Source organism: Panulirus ornatus, chromosome 10 (genome assembly GCF_036320965.1).
Source record: "Panulirus ornatus isolate Po-2019 chromosome 10, ASM3632096v1, whole genome shotgun sequence".
NCBI lineage: Eukaryota > Metazoa > Arthropoda > Malacostraca > Decapoda > Palinuridae > Panulirus > Panulirus ornatus.
Genome location: NC_092233.1, coordinates 1,445,747 through 1,459,294, shown reverse-complemented (window position 1 = coordinate 1,459,294; position 13,548 = coordinate 1,445,747). Strand labels below are relative to the sequence as shown.

Sequence of the window (13,548 nt, the reverse complement as noted above, 5' to 3'; positions counted from 1 at the left end):
GCTTTTTAAACCAGGTATTCCCAATCACCAGTATTTTTTCAGCACATAAATCTACAAGCTCTTCACCATTTCCATTTACAACATTAAACACCCCATGTATACCAATTATTCCCTCAACTGCCACATTACTCACCTTTGCATTCAAATCACCCATCACTATAACCCGGTCTTGTGCATCAAAACCACTAACACACTCATTCAGCTGCTCCCAAAACACTTGCTTCACATGATCTTTCTTCTCATGCCCAGGTGCATATGCACCAATAATCACCCATCTCCCTCCATCCACTTTCAGTTTTACCCATATCAATGTAGAGTTTACTTTCTTACACGCTATCACATACCCCCACAACTCCTGTTTCAGGAGTAGTGCTACTCCTTCCCTTGCTCTTGTCCTCTCACTACCCCCTGACTTTACTCCCAAGACAGTCCCAAACCACTCTTCCCCTTTACCCTTGAGCTTCGTTTCACTCAGAGCCAAAACATCCAGGTTCCTTTCCTCAAACATACTACCTATCTCTCCTTTTTTCTCATCTTGGTTACATCCACACACATTTAGACACCCCAATCTGAACCTTCGAGAAGGATGAGCACTCCCCGCGTGACTCCTTCTTCTGTTTCCCCTTTTAGAAAGTTAAAATACAAGGAGGGGAGGGTTTCTGGCCCCCTGCTCCCGTCCCCTTTAGTCGCCTTCTACGACACGTGAGGAATGCGTGGGAAGTATTCTTTCTCCCCTATCCCTGGGGACAGGGGAGAAAGAATACATGTATATAAACTTGTATATATAAATGTTTATATACTTGTTTGCCTTCATCCATTCCTGTCCCTACCCCGCCTCAACTCTATAAAATGATTTCTTTGCTAACTTAAGGGATTTGTCAATAAAACATCTAGGGTACTTTAACTTAGATCCAATAGAATATATCTTCTTAAACTCATCATCAATACACTCTGGACTGCAAATACGTAATGCCCTAAGGAAAATAGATTGAAATGATGATAATTTAACTCTGTCATGTTGAGATGAGTAATAATGGATATATGAGCATACATTGGTGGGTTTTCTGTATATGCTAAGCTTAAATTTGTTTCCTTGCCTATGGATCATGCAATCTAAAAATGGTAACATACCATTATTTTTATTTTCTACAGTAAATTTGATGGAAGGTACTAAATTGTTAAGTAAGGGGAGGAATATTTGTAAATTTTCATTTGTTGACCAAACACAAAGAACATCATCTATATACCTAAACCAAATTGCATTAGAAGGTAAGATATCCTTAAGTAATTTTGTTTCAAAAAATTCCATATAAAGATTACTTAGTACAGGTGAAAGAGGGTTACCCATTGCCATACCAAATTTTTGAGCATAATAATCTCCATTGCAGTGAAATACACAGTCTTTTATACACAATTTTATCCGTTCAATGAAAACAGACTTTGAAACAAGTAAATGAATATCATCCAAGACATCAAGACAGGTTTATCACAAAAGTTGGGCTTGTGTTCTTGGACCATCTTATTAAAAACAGCGACTGGACCAAGAACACAAACCCATCTTTTGTGATAAACTTGTCTAGTAAACAACTACATAAGGATTCCTTGTATGCATTAGGCTATGGTTTAAGTTTTGTGTGCTCTAACAGGGAAGCCAGCTGTGTTGATGTCACAAGTGCGTAAGACAAGAATACAAATGGGAACATCGGTGAAGGGGGCTAATGGGGAGGTAATAACAAGTAGTGGTAAAGTGAGAAGGAGATGGAGTGAGTATTTTAAAGGTTTGTTGCATGTGTTTGATGATAGAGTGGCAGATATAGGGTGTTTTGTTCGAGGTGGTGTGCGAGGTGAGAGGGTCAGGAAGAATGGTTTGGAAAACAGAGAAGAGGTAGTGAGAGCTTTTCGGAAGATGAAAGCCTGCAAGGCGGCGGGTTTGGATGGTATTGCAGTGGAATTTATCAAAAAAGGGGGTGACTGTGTTGCTGACTGGTTGGTAAGGATATTCAATGTATGTATGGTTCATGGTGAAATGCCTGAGGATATAGGTTGTTTTGGTCGAGGTGGTGTGCAAAGTGAGAGGGTCAAGAAGAATGGTTTGAAAAACAGAAAAGAGGTAGTGAAAGCTTTGCGGAAGATGAAAGCCAGCAAACTGCTGGGTTTGGATGGTATTGCAGTGGAATTTATTAAAAAACGGGGTGACTGTGTTGTTGACTGGTTGATAAGGATATTCATTGTATGTATGCTTCATGGTGAAGTGCCTGAGGATTGGCGGAATGCATGCATAGTGCCACTGTACAAAGGCAAAGGGATAAAGGTGAGTGTTCAACCTACAGAGGTATAAGTTTGTTGAGTATTCCTGGGAAATTATTAGGGAGGGTATTGATTGAGAGGATGAAGGCATGTACAGAGCATCAGATTGGGGAAGAGCAGTGTGGTTTCAGAAGTGGTAGAGGATGTGTGGATCAGGTGTTTGCTTTAAAAATGTATGTGAGAAATACTTAGAAAAACAGATGGATATGTATGTAGCATTTATGGATCTGCAGAAGGCATATGATAGAGTTAATAGAGATGCTCTGTGGAAGGTATCAAGAGTATATGGTGTGGGAGGTAAGTTGCTAGAAGCTGTGAAAAGTTTTTATCGAGGATGTGAGGCATGTGTACGAGTAGGAAGAGAGAAAAGTAATTCGTTCCCAGTGAATGTGGGTTTGCGGCAGGGGTGCGTGATGTCTCTATGGCTGTTTAATTTGTTTATGGATGGGGTTTTTAGGGAGGTGAATGCAAGAGTTTTAGATAGAAGGGCAAGTATGCAGTCTGTTGTGAATGAGAGAGCTTGGGAAGTGAGTCAGTTGTTGTTCGCTGATGATACAGCGCTGGTGGTTAATTCGGGTCAGAAACTGCATAAGTTGGTAACTGAGTTTGGTAAAGTGTGTGAAAAAAGAAAGCTAAGAGAAAATGTGAATAAGAGCAAGGTATTAGGTTCAGTAGGTTTGAGGGACAAGTAAACTAAGAGTTAAGTTTGAATGGAGAAAAATTGGAGGAAGTGAAGTGTTTTAGACATCTAGGAGTGGATTTAGGAGCGGATGGAACCATGGAAGCAGAAGTGAGTCACAGGGTGGGGGAGGTTCTGGGAGCGTTGAAGAATGTGTGGAAGGCGAGAACGTTATCTCGGAGAGCAAAAATGGGTATCTTTGAAGGAATAGTGGTTCCAACAATGTTATATGGTTGCGAAGCGTGAGCTATAGATAGGGTTGTGCGGAGGTGGGTGGATGTGTTAGAAATGAAATGTTTGAGGACAATATGTGGTGTGAGATGGTTTGATCAAGTAAGAAATGAAAGGGTAAGAGAGATGTGTGGTAATAAAAAGAGTGTGGTTGAGAGAGCAGAAGAGGGTGTGTTGAAATAGTTTGAACATATGGAGAGAATGAGTGAGGAAAAATTGACTAAGAGGATATATGTGTCAGAGGTGAAGGGGTCATAGAGAAGTGGGAGACCAAATTGGAGTTGGAAGGATGGAGTAAAAAAAAAAAAATCCTTGCTTCATTCAAAGTAAAAAGTTTGCCCATAAGTACAACTGTATGTATCACAACGAGTGAAATCAAACAAATCTCCGAGCAAGAATCTACTTAGATTTGGCTTGAGAAACTAGCAATTAGGTCGAGATTTATCGGCTCTCGTTGAATTTGCTTGTCAATCAAGGAATAATTATGGTAACTCCACACTATCTGTATATACTCTCTTCAGTTTGTGTATCTTTTGTCATATAAGGTGACCAAAACTGAAGGGAACTCAGCGGTGACGAACAGAGTATTTCCATAGATTTGAAAGCCTAACCTATGAGTCCAAGAATTTTGTTTGTTGTTTTTACTGCTTGTGTGCAGTGTTTGCTTGGTTTTAGGTCACCAGAGATTATCATGCCCAAGTCATGTTCCTCATTAACCTTTTGTTGACTCTATACGGTTGTTTATCCCCTTTATTACACTGCCACCCGAGAGGCCAGTCCATCAGTTTGACTATTTCAGTTTCAAGCTGGAGACTTAATTTTTGATGAATGCTTAAATTACCCAGCATGATATCGTCTGTGAAATTTGATATGTCATACAGCTGACTATCATCAATATTGTTATGAATATGAGAAAGAAAACGGTTCCCAATGTTGATCCCGATGGCATACCACTTCTTACGTCTAACCTTTCCGAGGCTTGACCATTGATCACTACTCTTTCTTTACGACCAGTCAACCAATTGCATAACCACCCGAGCACAACCCTACATGTGTTCTAACTTTAGCTAGAACACTTTGATACTGGTTTTTGCATGTACCAAACCTGGTCGATGTTCTGGGATGGTGAAACTAAAGCCCATGATGCTGAGGGCAGCCTTGTAATTGTTATATGAAATCCTAGTTAGGTGTAACTAGAGCTCCAGTCACTGCCAGTAGTGATCTACTAATAACAGCACAGATTTACTCCCACAGATCCTGGAGAACATCGAGAATGGTAAGGTGTTGTTGAATGCCCTGAGGATGGTGCTCATGCCTCAGGTGTTGGCCCGGGTGGACTACACTTACATGATCGAGCCAGCCTCTTACACCTTCTGCTTGGCAAAGCCCACCATCACACCACAATGGCAAAATCTATACTACCCTCTCGATGACCAGGTCTGGCTCACACTAATGGCCTTCCTACTTCTGGTGCCTGGCTTAATGTATTTGGTGAGTCAATGCTGCTGGTGCCTGGCATAGTAATGTATTTGGTGAGTCATGACACATACTACTACCCCTAACACCAGTACTCGCACATACTACTACCGCTGACACTGGTACCGACACATACCTCTACCCTTAACACTTGTCCTGACGCATACTACCATCTTTAACACTAGTCCTGACGCATACTACCATCTTTAACACTAGTCCTGACGCATACTACCATCTTTAACACTAGTCCTGACGCATACTACCATCTTTAACACTAGTCCTGACGCATACTACCATCTTTAACACTAGTCCTGACGCATACTACCATCTTTAACACTAGTCCTGACGCATACTACCATCTTTAACACTAGTCCTGACGCATACTACCATCTTTAACACTAGTCCTGACGCATACTACCATCTTTAACACTAGTCCTGACGCATACTACCATCTTTAACACTAGTCCTGACGCATACTACCATCTTTAACACTAGTCCTGACGCATACTACCATCTTTAACACTAGTCCTGACGCATACTACCATCTTTAACACTAGTCCTGACGCATACTACCATCTTTAACACTAGTCCTGACGCATACTACCATCTTTAACACTAGTCCTGACGCATACTACCATCTTTAACACTAGTCCTGACGCATACTACCATCTTTAACACTAGTCCTGACGCATACTACCATCTTTAACACTAGTCCTGACGCATACTACCATCTTTAACACTAGTCCTGACGCATACTACCATCTTTAACACTAGTCCTGACGCATACTACCATCTTTAACACTAGTCCTGACGCATACTACCATCTTTAACACTAGTCCTGATGCATACTACTATCTTTAACACTAGTCCGAACGCATACTACTATCTTTAACACTAGTCCGAACGCATACTACTATCTTTAACACTAGTCCTCATGCATACTACCATCTTTAACACTAGTCCGGACGCATACTACTATCTTTAACAATAGTCCTGAAGCATACTACCATCTTTAACACTGGTCCTGACGCATACTACCATCTTTAACACTAGTCCTGACGCATACTACCATCTTTAACACTAGTCCTGACGCATACTACCATCTTTAACACTAGTCCTGACGCATACTACCATCTTTAACACTAGTCCTGACGCATACTACCATCTTTAACACTAGTCCTGACGCATACTACCATCTTTAACACTACTCCTGACGCATACTACCATCTTTAACACTAGACCTGACGAATACTACTATCTTTAACACTAGTCCTGACGCATACTACCATCTTCAACACTAGTCCTGACGCATACTACCATCTTTAACACTAGTCCTGACGCATACTACTATCTTTAACACTAGTCCTGACGCATACTACCATCTTTAACACTAGTCCTGACGCATACTACCATCTTTAACACTAGTCCTGACGCATACTACCATCTTTAACACTAGTCCTGACGCATACTACCATCTTTAACACTAGTCCTGACGCATACTAACATCTTTAACACTAGTCCTGACGCATACTACCATCTTTAACACTAGTCCTGACGCATACTACCATCTTTAACACTAGTCCTGGCGCATACTACTACCCCTAACACTGGTACTGACACATACTACTACTCCTAACGCTGGTACATACACATACTACTACCCCTAACACTGGTACTGACACACACTACTACCCCTAACACTGGTACTGACACATACTACTACCCCTAACACTAGCCCTGACACATACTACTGTTCCTAACACTAATACTGACACATACTACTACCCCTAACACAAGTACTGACACATACTACTACCGCTAACACTACCACTGACACATACTACTCCCCCTAACACTAGACCTGACACATACTGCTACCCCTAACACTCGTACTAACACATACTACTACCCCTAACACTAGACCTGACACATACTACAACCCCTAGCACTCGCACTGACACATACTACTACCCCTAACACTAGACCTGACACATACTACTACCCCTAAAACAGGTCCTAACACATAGTAGTACCCTTATCACTGGCCCTAACATATACTATTACCCCTAACACTGGTCCTAACACATACTAGTACCCCTACCACTGGTGCAAACACATGCTAGTGTCCCCAGTACTGGTCCTGACACATACCACTACCCCTTAACACCGACCCTAACTCATAACAGTACCACTAACACTTGTCCTGACATATACTAGTTCCCCTAACACTGATCCTAACTCATAACAGTACCACTAACACTTGTCCTAACATATACTAGAGTCCCTAAGACTGGTGTAGACACATAATAGTACCCCTAACACTAACACATAATAATACCAATGAGCCGTTCCTGGCGTATAATACAGACCCTACACATGATACTCCCACCGGCACTGGTCCGGACTCATAATACTGCCTTTGACAGCACTTACTATGGTGGGTGGGACGGGAGAACCCTCGGCCAGGGGGTCACGGTAGAACCCTTCCTTGGCCAGGGGGTCACGGTAGAACCCTTCATTGGCCAGGGGGTCACGGTAGAACCCGTCCTTGGCCAGGGGGTCACGGTAGAACCCTTCCTTGGCCAGGGGGTCACGGTAGAACCCGTCCTTGGCCAGGGGGTCACGGTAGAACCCGTCCTTGGCCAGGGGGTCACGGTAGAACCCGTCCTTGGCCAGGGGGTCACGGTAGAACCCTGGGCCAGGAAATCTCCTTAAAGGAGTGGCCAAGGCGGCCAGATCTCAGTTTCTGGAGGTGAGAACTCCACTACCCTTGACGCAGCAGGAAGATCTGACAACACTCACATAGAATATTATCTTATTTCCAGTAAGAACGGCTGTATTGGATTATGAAATGTTCATATGTTTTTTGTATATACATTCAACCACCTCGCTCTTGACCAAGAAACACGTCAGTATCAAGAATATTGTTAATTACCAAAGGGTTAAACTCTGGTTTTATGAAGTTGTAGCTTAGAGCAGCGTGTGACGCTGCAGGTGCTGTACGCCGGCGGTGATGCTCAGGCAAGACGTGAGCTACAGACGCACTCGGTGGCCCTCGAAGCCTTGGGTATGTTGCTGGACCAGGACCTGTGGATACGCCTACCCCGGGCCGACTCTGGCCGGGTACTGGTGGTCTCGTGGCTCATGCTGGGCTTCATCATGGGCATGGCCTACCGAGGCAATCTGATCGCCTTCCTCACCGTGCCCAAGTACCCGCACCGCCCGGAGACCATTGAGGACCTGGCGAGCACCGGCCTCAGGTACGCCTCAGCACCAGACCCGCTTCGAGGACAACAACTAGCAGTAGGGAAGTAGCATGCTGGACATTGGAAATGGCGTATGGTAAAGAAGAAGTGGCATCCTGGGCGGAGGTAATGGCATGTTGTACAAAGGGAGCAGCATACTTTACAGCATACTGTAGATAAGGAGTGGCATACTACACACAGAAAAGGTGAAATACTGAACAGAGTAGCAGGCTGTACGTAGGGAGCAACATACTGTAAAGAAGGAACAGCATACTGGACAGAGGGAATAACACACTTGATAGAAGTATTAGCATACTGAACAAAGGGAGTGGCATAGTATACACAGGGAGTGGCATACTGGACAGAGGGAGTGGCATGCTGTACTGAGGAGTGAAATGCTGTACTAGGAAGTAGTATACTGTATTGAGGAGTGGCAAGCTGTACTACTTAGTGGCATACTGTACTAGGAAGTAGTATACTGTATTGAGGAGTGGTAAGCTGTACTACTTAGTGGCATGCTGTACTAGGGAGTAGCATGCTGTACTGAGGAGTGGTAAGCTGTACTAGGAAGTGGCATGCTGTACTGAGAATGGGCAAGCAGCACCAGGTACTTCCTCTTGTCTCCCCAGCACCAGGTACTTTCTCCTGTCTCCCCAACTCCAGGTACTTCCTCTTCTCTCCCAGCACCAGGTACTTCTTCTTCTCTACCCAGCACCAGGTACTTTCTCCCGTCTCCCCAGCTCCAGGTACTTCCTCTTCTCTCCCAGCACCAGGTACGTCCTCTTCTCTACCCAGTACCAGGTACTTCCTCTTGTCTCCCCAGCACCAGGTACTTTCTCCTGTCTCCCCAGCTCCAGGTACTTCCTCTTCTCTCCCAGCACAAGGTACTTTCTCCTGTCTCCCCAGCTCCAAGTACTTCCTCTTGTCTCCCCAGTTCCTGTTACTTCCTCTTGTCTCTCCATCTCCAGATACTACTTCCTCTTGTCTCCCCAGCTCTAGGTACTTCCTCTTTTGTCCCCAGTTCCTGGTACTTCCTCTTGTCTACCCAGCTCCAAGTACTTCCTCTTGTTTCCCCTTCTCCAGGTACTTCCTCTCGTCTCCCCTTCTCCAGGTACTTACATTTGTCTCTCCAGCTCTAGGTTCTTCCTCTTCTTTAACCAGTTCCCGGTACTTCCTCTTGTCTCCAAGCTCCAGGTACTTCCTATTGTCTCTCCATCTCCTGGTAATTTCTCTTGTCTCTCCAGCTGCAGGTTCTTCATCTTGTCTCCCCAGCTGTAGGTACTTGCTCTTGTCTCCTCAGCTCCAAGTACTTCCGCTTATCTTCCCAGCTTCAGGTATTTCCTCTTGTCTTCCTAGGTCCAGGTACTTTTTCTTCTCTCCCAAGCTACAGGTACTTCCTCTGAAGCTCCAGGTACGTCATCTTGTCTCCCCAGTTCAAGGTACTTCCAGTTGTCTCCCTAGCTCCAGGTACTTCCCGTTCTCTCCCCATCTCCAGGTACGTCCTCTTGTCTTCCCAACACCAGGTACTTCCTGTTCGCTCTTTACTTCCTCTTATCCCCCAGCTCCAAGCCCTTCCCTCTTGTCCCCCCCAGCTCCAGGTATTTCCTCTTGTCTCCCCAGATCCAGATACTTCGTCTTATCTCCCTATATCCAGGCACTTTCGCTTCTCTTCCCAGCTGCAGGTGCTTCCTCTTGTCTTCCAAGCTCCAGATACTTCCTCTTGTCTCCCCAGCACAGGTACTTCCCTCTGTCTCCCTAGCTCCAGGTACTTCCTTTTGTCTCCCCATCTCCTGGCACTTCTTCTTGTCTCCCCATCTACGGATACTTCCTCTTGTCTTCCAAACTCCAGATACTTCCTCTTGTCTCCCCAGCACCAGGTACTTTCTCTAGTCTCCCCAGCTCCTGATTCTTCCTCCTCTCTCCCCATATCCAGGTACTTCCCCTTGGTGTTCCAAGCTCTAGGTACTTCCATTTGTCTCCCCAGCACCAGGTGATTCCCCTTGTCTCCCCAACTCCAGGTACTTTCTCTTCTCTCTCCAACTCCAGGTGCTTCCTCTTCTCTTCCATGCTCCACGCACTTCCTCCTTCCCAGTTCTAGGTACTTCCTCTTGTCTCCCCAGTTCCAGGTACTACCTCTTGTCTCCGTAGCACCACGTACTTCCTCTTGTCTCCCCAGCACAGGTACTTCCTTCTGTCTCCCTAGCTCCAGGTACTTCCTTTTGTCTCCCCATCTCCTGGCACTTCTTCTTGTCTCCCCATCTACGGATACTTCCTCTTGTCTTCCAAACTCCAGATACTTCCTCTTGTCTCCCCAGCACCAGGTACTTTCTCTAGTCTCCCCAGCTCCTGATTCTTCCTCCTCTCTCCCCATATCCAGGTACTTCCCCTTGGTGTTCCAAGCTCTAGGTACTTCCATTTGTCTCCCCAGCACCAGGTGATTCCCCTTGTCTCCCCAACTCCAGGTACTTTCTCTTCTCTCTCCAACTCCAGGTGCTTCCTCTTCTCTTCCATGCTCCACGCACTTCCTCCTTCCCAGTTCTAGGTACTTCCTCTTGTCTCCCCAGTTCCAGGTACTACCTCTTGTCTCCGTAGCACCACGTACTTCCTCTTGTCTCCCCAGCACCACGTACTTCCTCTTGTCTCCCCAGCACCACGTACTTCCTCTTGTCTCCCCAGTACCAGATACTTCCTATTGTCTCTACAGCACCAGGTACTTCCTCTTGTCATCCCAGCTGCAGGTACTTCCCCTTATCTCCCAAGCTCAAGCTACTTCCTCTTATCTCCCTAGCTCCATGTATTTTCTCCTGTCTTTCCAGCGCCAGAAACTTACTCTTCTCTTCCCAGCTCCAGGCACTTCCTCATCTATCCCCAGCTCCAGGTACTTCCTTTGTTCTCCCCATATCCAGGTACTTCCTCTTCTCTCCCCATCTTCAGGTATTTCTCCATGTTTTCCCGCCTCCAGGTACTTTCTCTTCTCTCCTCAGCTCCAGGTATTTCCACTTGTCTTCCAAGCTCTAGGTAAATCTCTTGTCTCCCTATCCTCAGGTACTTACCCTTGTCTCCATAGCTCCACGTACTTCCTCTTCTCTCCACAGCACCAGGTAATTTTTAATGTCTCCCCAGCTCCAGGTACTTCCTCATGTCTCCCCAGCTCCTAGTAATTCCTCTTGTCTTCCAAGCTCCAGGTACTTCCTCTTGTCCCCCCAGCACCAGTTACTTCCTCTTCTCTCCCCAGCACCAGGTATGTCATCTTTTCTCTTTAGGTCCAGGTACTCTCTTGTCTCTCCAGTTCCAGATACTTCCTCTTGTCTCCCCACCTCCAGGTACTTCCTTTTGTCTTCCAAGCTCCAGGCACTTCCTTTTGTTTCCCCATCACCAGTACTTTCCCTTGTCTCCGCACCACTATGTACTTTCTCTTCTCCCCCAGCTCTATGTATTTCCTCTTGTCTATCCAGCTCCAGATACTTCTTGTCTCCCCATCTCCAGATGTTTCCTCTTGTCTCCCCGGGTGCAGATACTTCCTCTTTTCCCCAGTTCCGAGAACTTCTTCTTGTCTCCCCAGTTCCAGGCAGTTCCTCTTGAATCCCCAGCACCAAGAACTTCCACTTGTCTCTCCAGCTCTAAGTAATTCCTCTTGTCTCCCTAGCTCCAGGTATACGCAAAATGAATCAAGCTTCTTCGACTACTTCCGGCAGTCGCAGTTGACTTCCTTCACCAGCGTCGCCAAGCGAGGCAGCCCTGTGGCGACGGTGCTGGAGGGGCTGAGGGCGGCCAGGCACGACGGGTAAGCTTGACACTGTGGCCACGGTGTTGCATGGGCCAAGGGCGACCAGGCACGAGGGGTAAGCTTGACTCTTTGGCCAAAGTGCTTGAGGGGCTGAGGGTGGCCAGGCACGTTGGGTAAGCTTGACACCGCGGCTACAATGTTGGAGGGTTTGAGGGCGGTCAGCCACGATGGGTAAGCTTGACACTGTGACTACGTTGCTGGATTGGTTGAGGGCGGTCAGGCAGGAAGGTTAAGCTTAACACTGTGACTACGCTGCCGTAGTCGTTGAGGGTGGCTAGGCAAGATGCGTAAACTTGAACTGTGGCCACGTTGCTGGAGGGATTGAGGCTGCAGGCACGAAGGTTAAGCTTGACACTGTGAGAAGGATTGAGGGCGGCTATACACGACAGATAAGCTTGACACGGTGGTCATAGTACTGGAGGGATTGAGGGCGGCCAGGCACGATGGATAAGCTTGACACTGGCCACAGGGCTGGAGGGGCTGAGGGCGACCGGGCACCACGGGTAAGCTTGGCACAGTGACCACAGTGGTGGAGGGGCTGAGGGCGACCGGGCACGACGGGTAAGCTTGATGCTGTGGCTACAATGTTGAAGGGACTGAGGGCGGTCAGGCACGATGGGTAAGTTTAATACTGCAGCCACGTTGCAGGAGAGATTAAGGGTAGCCAGGCCGAAGGTTAATCTTGATACTGTGGCCATGGTACTGGAAGCTCTGAGGGCGGCCAGGTACAACGGGAAAGCTTGACAATGTAGTCACGGTATTAGAGGGTTGGGGATGGCTACCTGTGAGTAAAAGAGTATTTTGCTGGCTATTTCATTTCTTTTATATCCACTTTTTCACTTGATTCATCAACTTCCCTCATAGAAGAAGAGTTTTTGCTGTTATGGAGGTACAAATAAATATCAGTTCTAATAAACTCATTGGTGAATTTCATTTGCTTTAAGTCCAAAATGAGCGCAGGAGAGCTCGTCAGTCGACATAAACCTAAGCAGTGTTTGAGTCAAAACTGTCAAACTAATTAGCCTTTTTTTTCAGACTGCCTCAAGGTAGCCCATCGTAATCATACCTTACATTAACGTAACCCGAACCTACCTCAACGTAACTCTATTTCAACGTAACATTGGCCTACCTCAACTAACTCTAGTCTACCTCATCGTAACCCTGGCTTACTCAACATAACTCTAGGCTATCTCAACGTAACTCTAGCCAACCTTAATGTAACCCTAGTCTAACGAAACCCTAGCCTACCTCAACGTAGCACTAACCTACTTTAATGTAATCTTAGAATATCTAAACGCAACCTTAGCCTACCTTAATGTAACCTAGTATGTCTCAGTCAACTCTAGCCTACCTTACACAACATTATATCTTCCGCCTGGTAGGGTGGCTTACTTCCACGAGCGACATAACATGGAACTAATGATCGCCCAGCACCACACAATGGCCGACGGCTCCTCACCCATCTACGTAGCCCGCCACAACGTTCTCCCCAACTTTTCCGCCTGGATGCTTCCCTTCGACGCCCCCTTCAAGGCAGACTTCGACCGTTGCCTGGCTAGAATCATGGAGGTCCGACCACAGGCACTCAATTCAGAACAAAAATTTCATTTGGGGAAAAAGTTTAATTCTTTGGGGACGACAATTTACCAGTTGTAATTATGTTAGTTATACCCTCTACTTAAACCATTACTTCACAAAAAAAAATAATCGTCCTGTTACGTGAAAGTTTCACAATTATTAGTCCAATGTGTATGATAATGTGTCACTTGCACTGCAAGTATGTTCTCTGTTATGTTCCCATGATAGGATCTATTAACTATTTT

The 13,548-nt window shown here is 45.8% G+C and overlaps 1 protein-coding gene across 2 annotated transcripts in view; it reads left to right on the top strand.

The window, feature by feature from the left end:
* LOC139750646 (ionotropic receptor 93a-like) overlaps nt 1-13,548 on the top strand; it is a 60,184-nt gene that overhangs the window by 37,474 nt on the left and 9,162 nt on the right. For both annotated transcript variants that reach the window (XM_071665323.1, XM_071665324.1), the window contains 4 exons: nt 4,472-4,708; nt 7,688-7,953; nt 11,585-11,722; nt 13,108-13,294. In XM_071665323.1, the coding sequence (XP_071521424.1) occupies nt 4,472-4,708; nt 7,688-7,953; nt 11,585-11,722; nt 13,108-13,294 (828 nt within the window). The remainder of the gene's footprint in view (nt 1-4,471; nt 4,709-7,687; nt 7,954-11,584; nt 11,723-13,107; nt 13,295-13,548) is intronic.